Source organism: Pavona decussata, unplaced genomic scaffold (genome assembly GCF_977016875.1).
Source record: "Pavona decussata unplaced genomic scaffold, jaPavDecu1.1 SCAFFOLD_58, whole genome shotgun sequence".
In the NCBI taxonomy this organism is placed as follows: Eukaryota; Metazoa; Cnidaria; class Anthozoa; order Scleractinia; family Agariciidae; genus Pavona; species Pavona decussata.
Window position 1 is genome coordinate 1,593,338 of NW_028145480.1, and position 14,030 is coordinate 1,607,367.

The 14,030-nt window shown below is 38.4% G+C and overlaps 1 protein-coding gene across 1 annotated transcript; it reads right to left on the minus strand.

Moving 5' to 3' along the window:
* Positions 1–586: 586 nt before the first annotated feature.
* LOC146479566 (peptidyl-prolyl cis-trans isomerase Fkbp12-like) lies at positions 587–13,823 on the minus strand. The gene is made up of 7 exons (XM_085110439.1): positions 13,708–13,823; positions 13,590–13,631; positions 13,396–13,485; positions 6,444–6,466; positions 4,568–4,641; positions 1,334–2,205; positions 587–1,251 (listed from the first exon to the last, which is right to left on the minus strand). Exons 1-6 carry the CDS (start codon positions 13,745–13,747, stop codon positions 2,148–2,150), a joined length of 327 nt encoding a protein of 108 aa, XP_084966565.1. The 5' UTR covers positions 13,748–13,823; the 3' UTR covers positions 587–1,251; positions 1,334–2,147.
* Between the last annotated feature and the right edge of the window lie 207 nt (positions 13,824–14,030).

The following is a 14,030-nucleotide window of genomic DNA, read 5'->3' on the forward strand; positions in this document are numbered from 1 at the left end:
ACCTCTCGGAATAATGGAGGGAGTAGTTTGAAGTAGTAGAAAGGGGTACTTTGTTTCGCCTACGGCCGTATGAACCTGTTAAGGGCCTCCCCCCTGCATCTGGGGGGCATTTCCAAGGAACACAAGCATAATCACGGCACTTGAAAAGAAAGCCTTTCTCCATTCTTGTGTCTGAACTTCCATTTGCGTTATTTCAATGCAAGTGTAGACCAGGGACCCGTTTCTCGAAAGTCCCGGTAACTTGCCGGGCCCGATAAGTACATTTTTAAATGTTTTTTCGCCGATTACACAGTGATTACAGACATGGTACTTGGTCAATGTTTTCAAAGAATTATAAGATTTTGAAATTTAGTATTCAAAGCTAACAAAAATTGACTTATGTTAAGAAACAAGATTGCTATTCTGATAAGTGACCTGCACGTGTAAGCCTTCTTGAGCTCATGTTTGCAATTCATGTGCTCATTCTCCCCTCCCCACCCCTCCTCTACCCCGAGAGCTTGCTCGCAGACTATTTGTAAATGAGTTTTGACACGTAAATTAAAAGAAATCCCAAGTGTAACTAACAATTAAGTGGACAAACCATTAATATTTTCAAGATTTTGACTGACAGCTTTATTTTTAATTGCAAAACAAAAAATACAGAAAAAAAATTAGTGCAAAAGCTCTAATAAGCCCGCCTCACCCAAGGCTTACTTTATTCAGACTATCTGTATAAATGTTGACATCAAAATAGTATGGTTCAGTTTTGTTTACAATAACCCTACTAGTGAACAAAAACTACAGTGTAGTATCACTCATGCCTTTGGCTGTAGATGGCTATAACTTTTCAACCTTGATGATGTCCCCTCCTGCCGGAGCAGCAAACTGACTGAAGTAAATCTGTTACATATTTAACTGCGTAGAGCGGTTTTCAGTTGAGTATTGAAAGTAATTTCGCGTTTGCTTTGGTTTTGCTTTACTGGACTCTATGATTGGTTGGCAAAGTTCGCGCCATTTTTTCAACCAATGGGAAGCCAAAGCCAAACCAACCGTGCTTGGTAGCACGCGTTTTCCCGCGCTTGACGCAGGATACATGCATTTGCTTCAATTTCTGATTGGCTGATTGTGCTGTTTACATCTGTTGTGATTGGCCAGAGAAATTACTTTGGTTTTGGTTGTTTTAACAACACTCAATTGAAAACCGCTGTATCTGTACATCTACATATCAAACAGTTCCATAATATGCCATTTGTTTTTGTTTTGTTTTCTACACTAAAAAAAAAACACCAGATGAAGAACAGACAGGCTGCAGTAGCTTCCATAATATGCCATTTGTTTTTGTTTTGTTTTCTACACTAAAAAAAAACACCAGATGAAGAACAGACAGGCTGCAGCAGCTCAGTAGAGAATATACACATCTAAACTATGAAACCTGACTTCTGATAGGGCCAGCTTATTAGAGATGGGGGTGTTATGGGCTTAAAAGAGCTTTTACAGTACTATGTAAAAGACTAAAAAAACGAAGTACAAAAAGAGAAATCAAAGTACAATGTCATCGAGATTTAATGCTAGTTACATTGATGAATAATTAATTATCATTTGTGACCTAGTTTGCAGTAAAATGGGACAAACTTCACTCAAATAAATGGTGTTCAAACGTGTTTACAAAATGGGCCATGTTTGAATTAATTATGCCTTCAAATTTTGTTTTGTTTAAAATGAGTTTGGGGTCAACTGATTAAACAGTGTTTGCATTGTAAATTACACTCATTGAAGCAGTCTTCAAACTCGGTTTTGTTTGAAAAACTAAAAAAAACAAAAACGTTTTTCACCTTGATCCCTCTTATTGCAAATCAGGTCACATTTACAGTTTTCATAAAATTGAGGTTTATCTTCTATAAGTCTGATTGGATTTGGCCATCCTCTGGGTGGACAAGAAACAAATGACTATAAAAATTTAATCCACCAAGATTAGATACAAATGTTTTAATGAGGTTGTCACCTCTTACTGACCTAAACTGATGACTAATCAACTCATAAAAATGATACATTTAATTTCCTTCAGTTGCTATAATAATATTATTAAATGATATGCAAGACATAAGTTACAGCACTATTAATTTAAGTGTTTCTTTTCTTATTGAAACACACACAGCAAATCCATCAAATCAACCAATAATCTCTAAAAGCTCCACATCAAAGTGCAAGGTTGCATTTTCTGGAATAGTAGGAATGGTCAAGGAAAACAAGGTAATTTTGAAGAAGAGCTGCCCAAACTGACTGTCGGCCGACAGTGGACCAACAGCTAACCAACAGGCTACTGACAGATCAATTCGACTGTACAATAAAAGTAAGATTATAATTCTACTTGAACAGTCCACTAACCAAACACATGTTATCATATCTAAGCTTATGTTGGAAACAAAACACTCTTCCATATTACTCAATCAAAATAAGCTGTAAAATTAAAACCATACATATATTCAGCAGTTGAAAGAAAATGCAATAAGTGAAATGACCATTTCAAAATAATTTTCTTTGAAATTATCCACTTTTCCCTCGAAAACTTCCGCCCTATAATGCTTTGCGCCCCCCTTTGTATGTAAGTGTGTCATGCATGTCCGCATAAAGTTTGTCTTCACTAACATTTATATTTTCATTACTCTCTTGTAGCAGGTTGGGCTGGTGACACTCAGACTACTGGCTTTGAGTGAGAGGTTTAGTCTGCCCAGAAATTGCACTTTAAACTCAAAAACGAGATGAAACATCAATGTTCTAAAGTGAACGAGTTGTAAACTTTTAGACAAAACACCTCTCAGAAAATATGCACGCATGCTATTGTAAACGTTAACGACAACAAAGTTGCAGTAAATCTAATACACTAAAACTGTTGGTCCCAAGGGTTCAGTTTCCAGAAAAGATCCATATAACTGTCCCCTATCCAGAGTTCAAGGCATTGGTTATTTTAGGGGTGAGGATCAGGGCTGTCAACCTCACACGTCAACAAATATGGAGAATATCACTTCCCCGGCCAGCAATAACAAAGCGCCTTACAGAGGCGTCGCATCAAGCCCAAATTCACAGGTTCAGTGGGGTGTGGGGGGGGGGGGGGTACATTAAACAGTACCGGAAACAACGCTACACATTTCAGATTTTCTTGTCAGAAAATCGAGTCTACGACAAATAGCAAACTTCGTCAATTATCCAGGAGATTACAGACGTAAATATGGAGAAATCTGGCTCAAAATCTGGAGATTACAGACATAAATCTGGAGACCTGGAGATAACGCTCAAAATCTGGAGATTACAGACACAAATCTGGAGACCGGGAGATAAGGTTCAAAATCTGGAGACTCCCGGATTATCCGGGAGAGTTGACAGCCCTGGGGGGTGGGGGAGGGGGAAGTCTCAATAGCCAAAAACTTTGAAAGGAGAAAGTATACATGAAGCTCATTAAAAGTGAAATTTCAAGAGGGGTTGGGGGTTAGGTGGGGGCTCAGAAAAAAAATCCCGCTCATGACAAGGGTATGGATATTTTCTGAAACTTCAAACAGCCAACTATTATTCAACTAGTTCATAAATGTACAGCTCACGATTCAATCCTGTGAAAGCCAGTCAAAGCTCTGTAAATTCCTTAATTGTCTCAAAGATAACTTATCCCCGGGCTTTTTAAATAACATACAGACTTTAATAAACACGAAGCTTGCAACATCACACTACAATAACAAACAGTAGCTAAACAAAGGAACAAAGAGAAAAAAAACTTGAAGCGAATCGACAAGATGTAACTAAGTTGATACACAGGACTATCATTTATGAACAGGGGAAACTACAGTTGACCATTTCTTATCAAATAAAATGCATCTTGTTGTTTTTCTTGCAAAGACATTTTCCTATTAATTTTGATATTTTATCCTAACTTTCGATTCAAAGCCATTTGTTTTAGGAGTAACTTGGTTCCTTTTTGCAATCTCATACATACAATTTTGCAACAGTCAACCATTGCACATATGCCACACATTGACATCCCAATCCTAGCAGTATGCAGGATATTTGTCCCATGAACCTAGTTTAATGGCCTTAGCTCGCACAAGTCTCCATAAAATTATGCCAAAGAATGTTCAAAACTCAAGTGGAACCACGAGCTCCAGGTGGGTGGTTTCACTGCCAAGTTTTGGTCATCTTATAGTCTATTTAACAAATCGACAGTTTTCTTAGACCATAAAATGACATCCAAAATGTTCAAAACTCAAGTGGTTTCACTGCCAAGTTTTGGACATTTTATGGCGTTATTTTATGGTCTATAAGAGTATAGACCATAGAAAACTGCAGTTGATTTGTTTTTTACAATAACATGGAAAAAGTACGAGTGAAATTGGCAATTTTTTGTTTGAGAAAGTGCACGCGTTACATCTGACGTCATTTTTATTTTCTGTACTCTTATAGACAATAACTATGAGCCAATCAGCACGCAGGAATTTTGACAGTTATTGTAAAATAAGTGTTGGTACTTTTGTTAATATTAACTTGTGCTTGTAATCATCTTTGTATTATTAAGCAAAGGTAAGGTAGTGGATTAAAAGGATATACACCAGGCACCCCCCTGGCACCATAGCCATAATCAGGAGAAACAATCAGCTTAGCACGTTCGCCAACTTTCATCTGAAAGAGAAAAGGAAAATGATTGGACTTCAGCATCTTCACCTCTTTTGCGCTAAATCTTGTATCAACACCCTGGTCACATATATCAGAATCTAAGCAGGTGTTCACATGATACTGGCGCGACTTTCATTCTGGTACGAGGTTACTCCAGTTCCCACTTGTGGGTCTGTACTCGGCTACATGATGTCGGCACAAAATCTCATACCGGAGCCAGTCATACTGGTGTGAGTTCATCCCGGTAACTGTACCGTATTCTGTAACTGTAACTGCAACTGTATTCTGGTACAAAAACTCAATCTGATGTCATGTAAACACCGTACAGCTGTGCGCTCCAGCATGACTCTCCTGGTAATCTGGAATGGGTAGTGCATGCGCAGTCTTCGACGTCCAATCCAATATAGCGTCACAATCACGTCAGTTGACATGAAAAGTCTCTTCATGTAAACACGATATGAAATGACAATGTCATACCGGTATCGAACTCGCACTGGTGCGAGTTTTCACATGTAAACACCCCCTTATTGAAAATATAAAAATTAACTTGCTCCATGTTTCCAACCAATCAACATAGTCCTGTTATACAAACAGACATCTACACCAATGCATTTGCTGAACACTGCTTCTGTAATTAATTGCAATGATTACTCTTCTGTACTTAAAATGGCCAAACCAAATTTACACCAATTGCCTCATTTATAAGATGCTTATAATCATCAGTGAACAGAAGCCTACAGCAGTTTGAACATGCAATCAAATTCTATCCTTGCTTTAGTTATAAAATAACATGACTTAGCATGCATCACAATGAGCTTAAGGATGGTACCTACTAGAACTAATTATATTACTGGAGTATTTTGCGTGGTTTATGACTACATGGGAGAAGCAGATCTTAGCAAGGCCTATTGGAATCCAAAAAGAAAATAGGGAGTAACCACACATTTTTTAGAGATAATTAAGCAACAATAATAAAATTCATTCTAAAAGCGCCAAAATACAAAACAATGTATGGATTTTTTTCCAAAATCAACTTCAAGGCCTAATTATCTTTGAAAAATGTATGGCTACCCCTAAGTTTCTTTTCAGATTCCAATATCCCTTGCCAAGATCTGCTTTTTCAGTGCATTAAACCGCACAAAAATATCCCTGTTTTAGCAGGCACCACTGTTAAGAAACCGAACTTTCTCAGAGTGAGACCATCGCAAGATGCGCAGAATGTATGCGTAGTAGCAAAAGTAGGCACCATCCTAAAACGGAGATCAAAAGAATGTGACTTGAACAATAATTTATATTCAGTTTTCATCATCATTTCTCTGCTTGAAAAACATTGACATGTTGCAAGACGTTAACTTTTACACTTTTACATCTTATTGGTCACTGAAAATGGTCTGATGCCGATTGCGTCGCCATTTCTCATGAGGATTTTCAAAATTTTGTTTTGTGTGCACTTATACACATAAGTTTTACAAAATGTATATCAACACGGTTATCAATGAAAGTGGTTTCTAGCTTGCATTGATTTGAGAATAAAACACTTGACTACGATATGGCTGGTTCTCATCACTGTTAGCATACATAATTATTTTAAGTCTGTATGCATGCCAAATTAGAGTGAATTCAGAGAAATTTGGATGCCAAGGTCAAATCATCACATACAGCAATACGTTGGTTTTGCACTGGGGCCTTCAACTGCCTTGATTTTGGTTTAATGACACTACTCTAACATGCATGTAAATAGTAAGTTTACAAATCAGCTTTGCAAGGTTTTTTAAGCCATATCTGAGTCTCTTGTTAACTATGATTACCTGCATAACACCTTCATCCCAACCTGCAAGAGTAGTAAAATGTTTAAATAAATAAATGACTTGATACACGTATCTAATATTTAAAAACGAGAAAACTTTTCAGTTTACAAAACATGTTTCGATAGAGACTTCTGTCATCTTCAGTAAGTTAATGTACAAAGCGTTGGTAGTTAAATTTATAATAAGTAGACAAAAATGCTAATTATGATAAACGGTGATAACAAAATGAACAAGAAACATGACAATATGAGAATTATCAGGATAATTTTAGATGTAATTGTAATAAATTGTTGATTCAAGGAAGGTTGTTCTCTTTGAATATGAAATGCCTCTTAAATTATCTTGAGTTCGAAAATGGTAGAGGCGTGATCTAAAATATGGAAACAATCTAATGAACATAAGGTGCGACAATGTTCAGAATTCTGCAGATGTTTGAAAATGTGAGAGGCCCTATCACTGGCTAAGTGCTCACATGCGCGTGTGGCAAAATGCCGGGTTGTTTCGCCGACATAACAGGCATTACAGCCCGCACATGCAAACTTATACACCAGTGACACATGAATGGAGACCATCAGGGACAGGGTCTTTCAAACCAAACATATTAACGATATTCATTTCATTTTCAACTCATGAATTGTGCATGCACAGTGAATGAGTTATTTTAATGAATGAAAATGTCACTTGCTCAGTCATTCCATCATTCCCTCAATGGACTTTGAAATTTCAGCAATAATTAAAATGGGGTATTCTCACAGCTTGCTTAGTTTCTCTCCTCCTTCAAATAATATACATGTTTTTGGAGTTTTCAAAATTAAAAGAAATAGCTTAAAGAACACTCGACCACCGAAAATGAGAAATATTGAGAATTTTGAGAATCTCAATTCGATGAACTGCACAACCACTCAAACAATTAAACCGAACTGCAGACTTTACATCATGTCATGCATTTTTAACTACTAGAATGGAGAATGCTACATTACAGTAATGTTAATGTTGTTTTCAGTACAGTAAAAAAATGCAGTAAAATCTTATCTCTCAGTCTGAAAAAAATGTAGAAAAGAAAAAGAAATTAACACAGAATATGCTCCCTCAGGAAGTCAATCCCGGGAAGTGCAGATTACCGGCCTGAGGACTTCCCTTTGACACCAACCCAGAAACACTGTCCAATGGTTGAAAAAGAAAAACAATGTAAAAGTGAAGAAGCAGATCTATTGAACGGCTTATTAGGATGACCACAGCGGTGTTTCTTTGCCACATTATCAAACTAACTGCTGCTCATACACTGTACTCTAGGTACATGTATGGAAATCGAGGAAGCAAATAACACAAATCCGAAATATCATTTCATTTGCATGTTCAATTTACGATTTCACTCACAGAGCGCTTTGATTGCTCAAATGTGCACAAAATGCATGCAAGTCAAGTATTTGTGAGCCTTACAGAGATCTCCTCACAGCTGCATGTGTTTGTGAATAAAAAAAAAATAATTAAAAGAAATAAAACACCCTATATGTGTCACGGTATTTAGCGCAGAACACTGATTAGGAACACTCTCCAGATTGAATTGGCATTTGGAAATGTTTACAAGTTTCTGAGGAGTGGTAAGAGCACTCGCCTCCCATGCCACCAATGCAGCCTGGGTTTAATTCCAGGACTCATGACGGGTTGAGTTTGTTGACAGTTCTCGTCTTTGACCTGAGATACTTGTTCACAGTATTCGTCGCGTCTTCCGGCATTTTTTTTTTCAAAACAAATACTGTAACATGAGTAACATGCACAAATCACCCACGCTGACCATCTAATATATTAGCTGAGTTGTAATTGGTCGATAGATAATGTCTTGTTGGTGAGCTTGGGTTCACAAACATTCTTTTGCGGTGGGTGAAATAAAAGCCAAAACAGACGTCTGCTCACACAGGCTATAATCAACATGGATCTATATCAATCAATACCATTATTGATATTGGAGATTAAAGGTCAATCAAATATGACAAGAACAGTGCATCATCTGTTTCCCATATGATATAGATTGTCATTGATCACTAATTTTATTGATTTATCACACCAAGATTAAAGAACCAAAAAAGACACTTGATAATTACAAAGACCTGTACCAATTCTGCGAACAACATTCTGCAAAAACAACAATAATAACCCCTACACTCAGATGCAATCTAAGTACATATCAGTGATAAGTCACAGAGGGAAGAGGGGAGGCTGGGCAGAGGCAGGGGATTTGACAGTAATTATCTATCTATAATGGGGACTTTTGATCATTTTAATGGACTTTCTAACAAATTTGTAATCAGTGGATCTTTTTACAAATCACAAAAACCCTGCAGTGGAGCATTTGAGCAGAAAAAAATTATTGGTGAAACAGGAGACCTATGCTAGAGAGAAACAAGGAGCACACAACAGACGTATGGCTTGCCCGCACCCAGACCTGCGCCATTTCAGCTCATGGCAACAAGACTTCAATCCCAACATCGACTTTGGAATGGGGTAAAGTTTATTGACCAAGCCTCACACTGGTATAGATGCAGGGACAAAGAAACTGTTCACCCTAACAACATCAACAAGGATAACCGAATAGAAATTCTGAATGCCTTGATACCAACAACCAAGAAGTTACACACCAGGATACCAGAACTGCAGACAACTGTCTCCCGAAGACTAGCAGCAGGCCGTCGAAACATCACTAACTACAACTTAAGTGGCTACACCCGTGTACAACTGTAACGCTGCACTCAAACTGCTGGTAGAACATCTTCATAAGTGTGGCCATCTTTGGACGAATTCCATATGATCGCAAGATCTTCCATAGGGTGTCATGGTGCAGACTGTCAAAGGCTTTCCAGAAGTCGATGAAGTTGGTGAAGAAAGGGATGTTCGACTCAATGTACTGCTCAATGAGAGCAGTGATTTGAGAGATCTTAGAGCAAAGGTCTGGTCAATGCATGCCTTCCAATTCTGTTCCTGTTTCAGCTTCTGGTCAACAGCAGCAACAATTCTGCCAAGGAGGATCCTGCAGAAAACTTTAGATGGAATGGAGAGCAGTGTGATACCTCGCCAGTTATCGCAGTTCTGAAGGTTGCCTTTCTTGGGGAGCTTACCAATTACAGTCGATCCATGTCACGCATGACCAGTATTTCCGAGAATGAATTTGAACATTCAAAATCCTCTTTGTAATGTCTGGCATTTGAATGGCATGTTGAGCATTTCTCTGAAAATCTTTCCGAAAACGACACATTAACAGCCTGAGGAAAAAGATTCAAAATACTCAAGGGAAACCACTGTTATTTTTGAAATACTTAATGCTGTAACGTGAAGAAAAAGTCATAGCTTTACACCGTCAATAAACTTCAATGGGAACTCTGAAATCTCATTGGTGATGTTCAAAACTGACGTGAAAATTTCAAAACTCTGTTAAATTTCAAAAATACAGGGCAGGCGTGATGTGGATTGACTGTAAACCCTTGTTCCAGTCATCAGGTATTGTGCCCTTTTCCCAGATCTTTCTGAAAAGGTCTGTGAGGACCTTAGTCAAAGTGTTAAGGTCGTCTTTCCATTTCTGCATGGATGGCATCAATGCCAGCAGCTTCCTACACTGCATGGCTTTGATGGGGAGCCTAACTTCTACTTCAGTTGTGGGACTGGTGTCAATGTCCAGGGCGATATCTGCTGGTGGGAGTCGGCAGGGTCACCTGGTGGTGACGGCAGGTGTATGGTTGAGCACTTCATAAAAGTGTTGTACCCATCTCCCTGCTTACTTCTGCTCTGTTGCAGACCTGCCAACTCTCACGGTTCTGCCGCGAGTCTCACGATTTTTTGTCATTTCTCACGGTCTCACGACAAGGCTCCCAATCTCACGGGTTTTTGGGAAAAATCTTTCTGAAGTGAAATAAATTAAGTTGTTGAATAAAAATGGAATATTTACGAGGAATGCTAGTGCCATAAAGTGATAAACTAGCACTGCACTTTTTTGTACCAAGCTGTGATTTTTGCTTGTGTTCAATAACTTATTGTTTTTTTCTGCCTCTGTCCGCCATTTGAAAAGAAAGTAGCCCTGGGAATGAGGTTGTTGTCTAGCTCCCAGGCATCTCCTAGATTGGACCTCGTATCCATGCCAAGTTTCCCAGTAGTCTTTGTAAGTTCAGCGCAGGAAAGCGATCACAATCGTATCAACTCGATGGAAAAGGGGTGTGATACTGTAGGGGAAAAAATAGAATCTCACTATTTTTTGGAGAATCTCCAGATTTTTTTTCATGGCTCTCCAGATTTTCCTTTACCAGGGGTTGGCAGGTCTGCTGTTGTTAGGTTGCTACCATCCTTGTCTTTGACAGGGGCTGACTGGCTGGTGCTCTTGCCACTAAGTTGCTTAGTGATCTTGTTGACAACACTCAAATCACCTCTGGCAGTGACACGCTCAGCATCACCTGCCAGCTCCTTCACAAAGACTCTTTTGTCGCTCCTGGTGCAGTTTTATGCAGTAGTTTAAAAAACCTACATGTATGCTATTTATATATAACAAATTACTACAAGTATAATAACACTATAATAGTATGCTCTATATAATTTTACGATTCTCTTCTGGAAAATTCACCATCTAACGAGGGAATTCCATGTTAAATTTCATGCCAAAAAAAAAAACAACAATATTGCACGAATCGTAAAGTGATGAGTGCAATACATAATTTATATTTATTTTTTAGTGAAATTTAACGTGGAATTCACAAGTCAGGGAATGAATTTTCCTTTACTCACATAGCTGTTTCATAAATAAAATAGTATAAAGGTTTATTGCCAACGAGTCACCCTCGCGAGGACGCGAGGGTGACGAGGCGGCAGCATTATAAAGCCGACGCGTGAGTTAGTTTTGTTACAGGCAGAAAAAATCTCGAATGAAAATGTAAGCATAAGTTAATGTAAGAGTGACATCAACGGTGATTGTTTTCGAGCTAGCCAATGGCATCGCGGTATTTTTTATCTGAACCAATCACATCAGGAGTATCATGATCGGTGAGTACTAGTACCCAGATTCTTCTTACACACGCGCAAACTGAAGTTTTATAAACAATATGGCGGCCTAAGTGGCGAATTTAGTTGTCTTCGCTCCGTTCAAGAGATTTGGATAAGAATAGCAGTGTTTATACATCTTACTGTATCAGGATGGTGTATAAAAATAACAAAGATCTTTTTAAGCGCTAGGAAACTTTGCACAAGTTTTCACGTTTAGGAGCAATCAAATTTTTCCTACGCGCCATCTTATTTTTCAATCCTGCGCGACTGTGTGGAAATGTTCCGCTCTAATAGCAGATTTGTTGCTCCGTTGAGGGACGGCGAAAGTTCCATTGGCTCTGTCAATCGAGGAGGTAAGAGAATTCAAATCTTAACTGTTTGTGGTGTGTTTTGTTTTCTGAGGAGGGAGCAATTAATCATGATAATATTCAAATTGCAAGCTAATACGGACAATAGTAGGCCAGTGTCGTTATGTGAATTCATGTGGTCGGTAACATAACATGCACAATAAAGATAATTATCATTCCAAACTGATACACTGCGGACCAAAACGAATCCTTAATTATAGGGATTTACAAAATATTTTAGATTTCATCGTTTTCTAGTCAAATTGAGTGGGGTTTTCTTTGTTGATGTTTAGGTTCTGTTTGAGGGAGATGCACATTGGAGATGTTTGAACACAGGAGAAATATTTCAAGTCAATTGCAACTTAGCTTTGTGCCCCTCCCTGTATTTTCTTTTAAATATCGTACTTGTGGCTCTTTAATTCAATAAATTGTATTGAAGAGCACATTTTTATTGTAAAATTCTGTTATTCCCAGGTTGATAGCTATTCTTGTACACATTAAAGTTGTTTATTTTGGTTTTTGTATAAACTCAAACAGGTAATGCAAGGGCGGCAGATATTTCACCTCTAATCTACCTCACAAGTTTAGTTCTTGTAGACATTCCAAACAACAAAGAATAGCATGAGAGTTTTGCAATGCTCTATCAACCTCGTTCCCAGGGCCTTTTCCCTAGCTTGGGGGTGGGGAAAAGGCCCTAGGAACGAGGTTGATGCTCTATTAAACAATGATTCAGTTTAAAAAATGTTTTGTAGTCTGCTTACTTCTTAATTTTCATTCGGCACGCAACTGTGACAGTTTTTACTCATTGGCACTCTACCGGCAGGTATTTCTAGTTAATATTTCACTCTTTAAAAAAAGGGAATATATTGTCAACTTTTCTCTTAACTGTTAGCCGTAAAAAAGCCGAAATTTAGCCATTAACTGTAAAAGCCACTACCCCATTGAGACCTTCTCAGTAGCCCCCACTCACACAAGCTGAACTATAGTGAGACTGGAGCTACAAACTCAATTCAAAAAGTAATGGTCAACTTTATGCACCCATCAATTTGAAACTTCAACATCCTCCCTCCCCCCTCCCCCAGTATTTGAACTTTTGAAAACTGGCTTGTTCAAATTTGCCTCACGGGCACAGGGCCAAAAAGCAGTTACAGTCAACCCAGGTCACGCGTGAACAGTATTTCCAAGAGTGAAATGAACATTCGAATTTCTCTTTGTAATGTCCGACGTGTGAATGGAATGTTGAACATTTCTCTGGAAATCGTTCCGAAAAAGACGCATTAACTGAAAAAAAAGATTCAAAATTCTTGGGAAACAATTGTTATTCTTGAAATATTCAATTTTGCAATGTAAAGAAAAATTCATAGCTTTATACCGTCAATAAGCTAGGGAAACTCTGAAATCTCGTTGGCGATTTTCAAAACTGACATGTAAATTTCAAAATTCCGTTCAAATTTCAAAAATATCGTTCACGCGTGACCTGGGTTGACTGTAAAATGCCCTTTTCCCGGGGCATGGAAAATGGTAAAGGCCCGAGGTATGCGGGGGAGGGAGGAGGGGTTCGAATTGATCGGCACGATTAAAAATACCTTTGATAACCTCTCCCACTCCAACATGAAATTTGAACGGCCTGCCCTTGTCTCGCGAAGAATCGAACTTTTTCCCGTTTACCAGAGTTCCTGAGAAAAAAGATAAATATGATTACTCGATAGGGACGCCAGAGGGAAATAAATGTGCTTTATAATGCAGCACAATTCACATCGCGTTGTCAATCAAAGCATACCGATGTAGTGCACTGCCACTTTTTGGCCCTCCTTTGGCGAATCTACCAAACCGGAAAGAAAAGAAAAGTTAATTCCCTGCGAAAAAAATTTCGCCGTAGGCAAGGAATCGTAAAATACCTCCGGTTCCCGGGGTAGTAATTTCTTTCTGTACACCCATGTTGAACACAAGTCGGCAAGAACCAAAGACTCCTGACAGAAAAGATTCATGGGTGATATTTCCTGACACCACGTGATCCATGAGCACTGTCATGGGCGCAGAGGGGAGAAGAGTTGCAAGAAAACCTACCCCTCCCAATAGAATTAAAAATAACTCATTCAGATTGAAATAATAAAAATAGTAATAATTGTGCTCTAAAAATTCAAAAGCGCTCTTTCAGAATCCGTGTATTTCTTGCTTTTGTCCATATATCATTTGTCATCAGTGACAAGATTGACGCAGA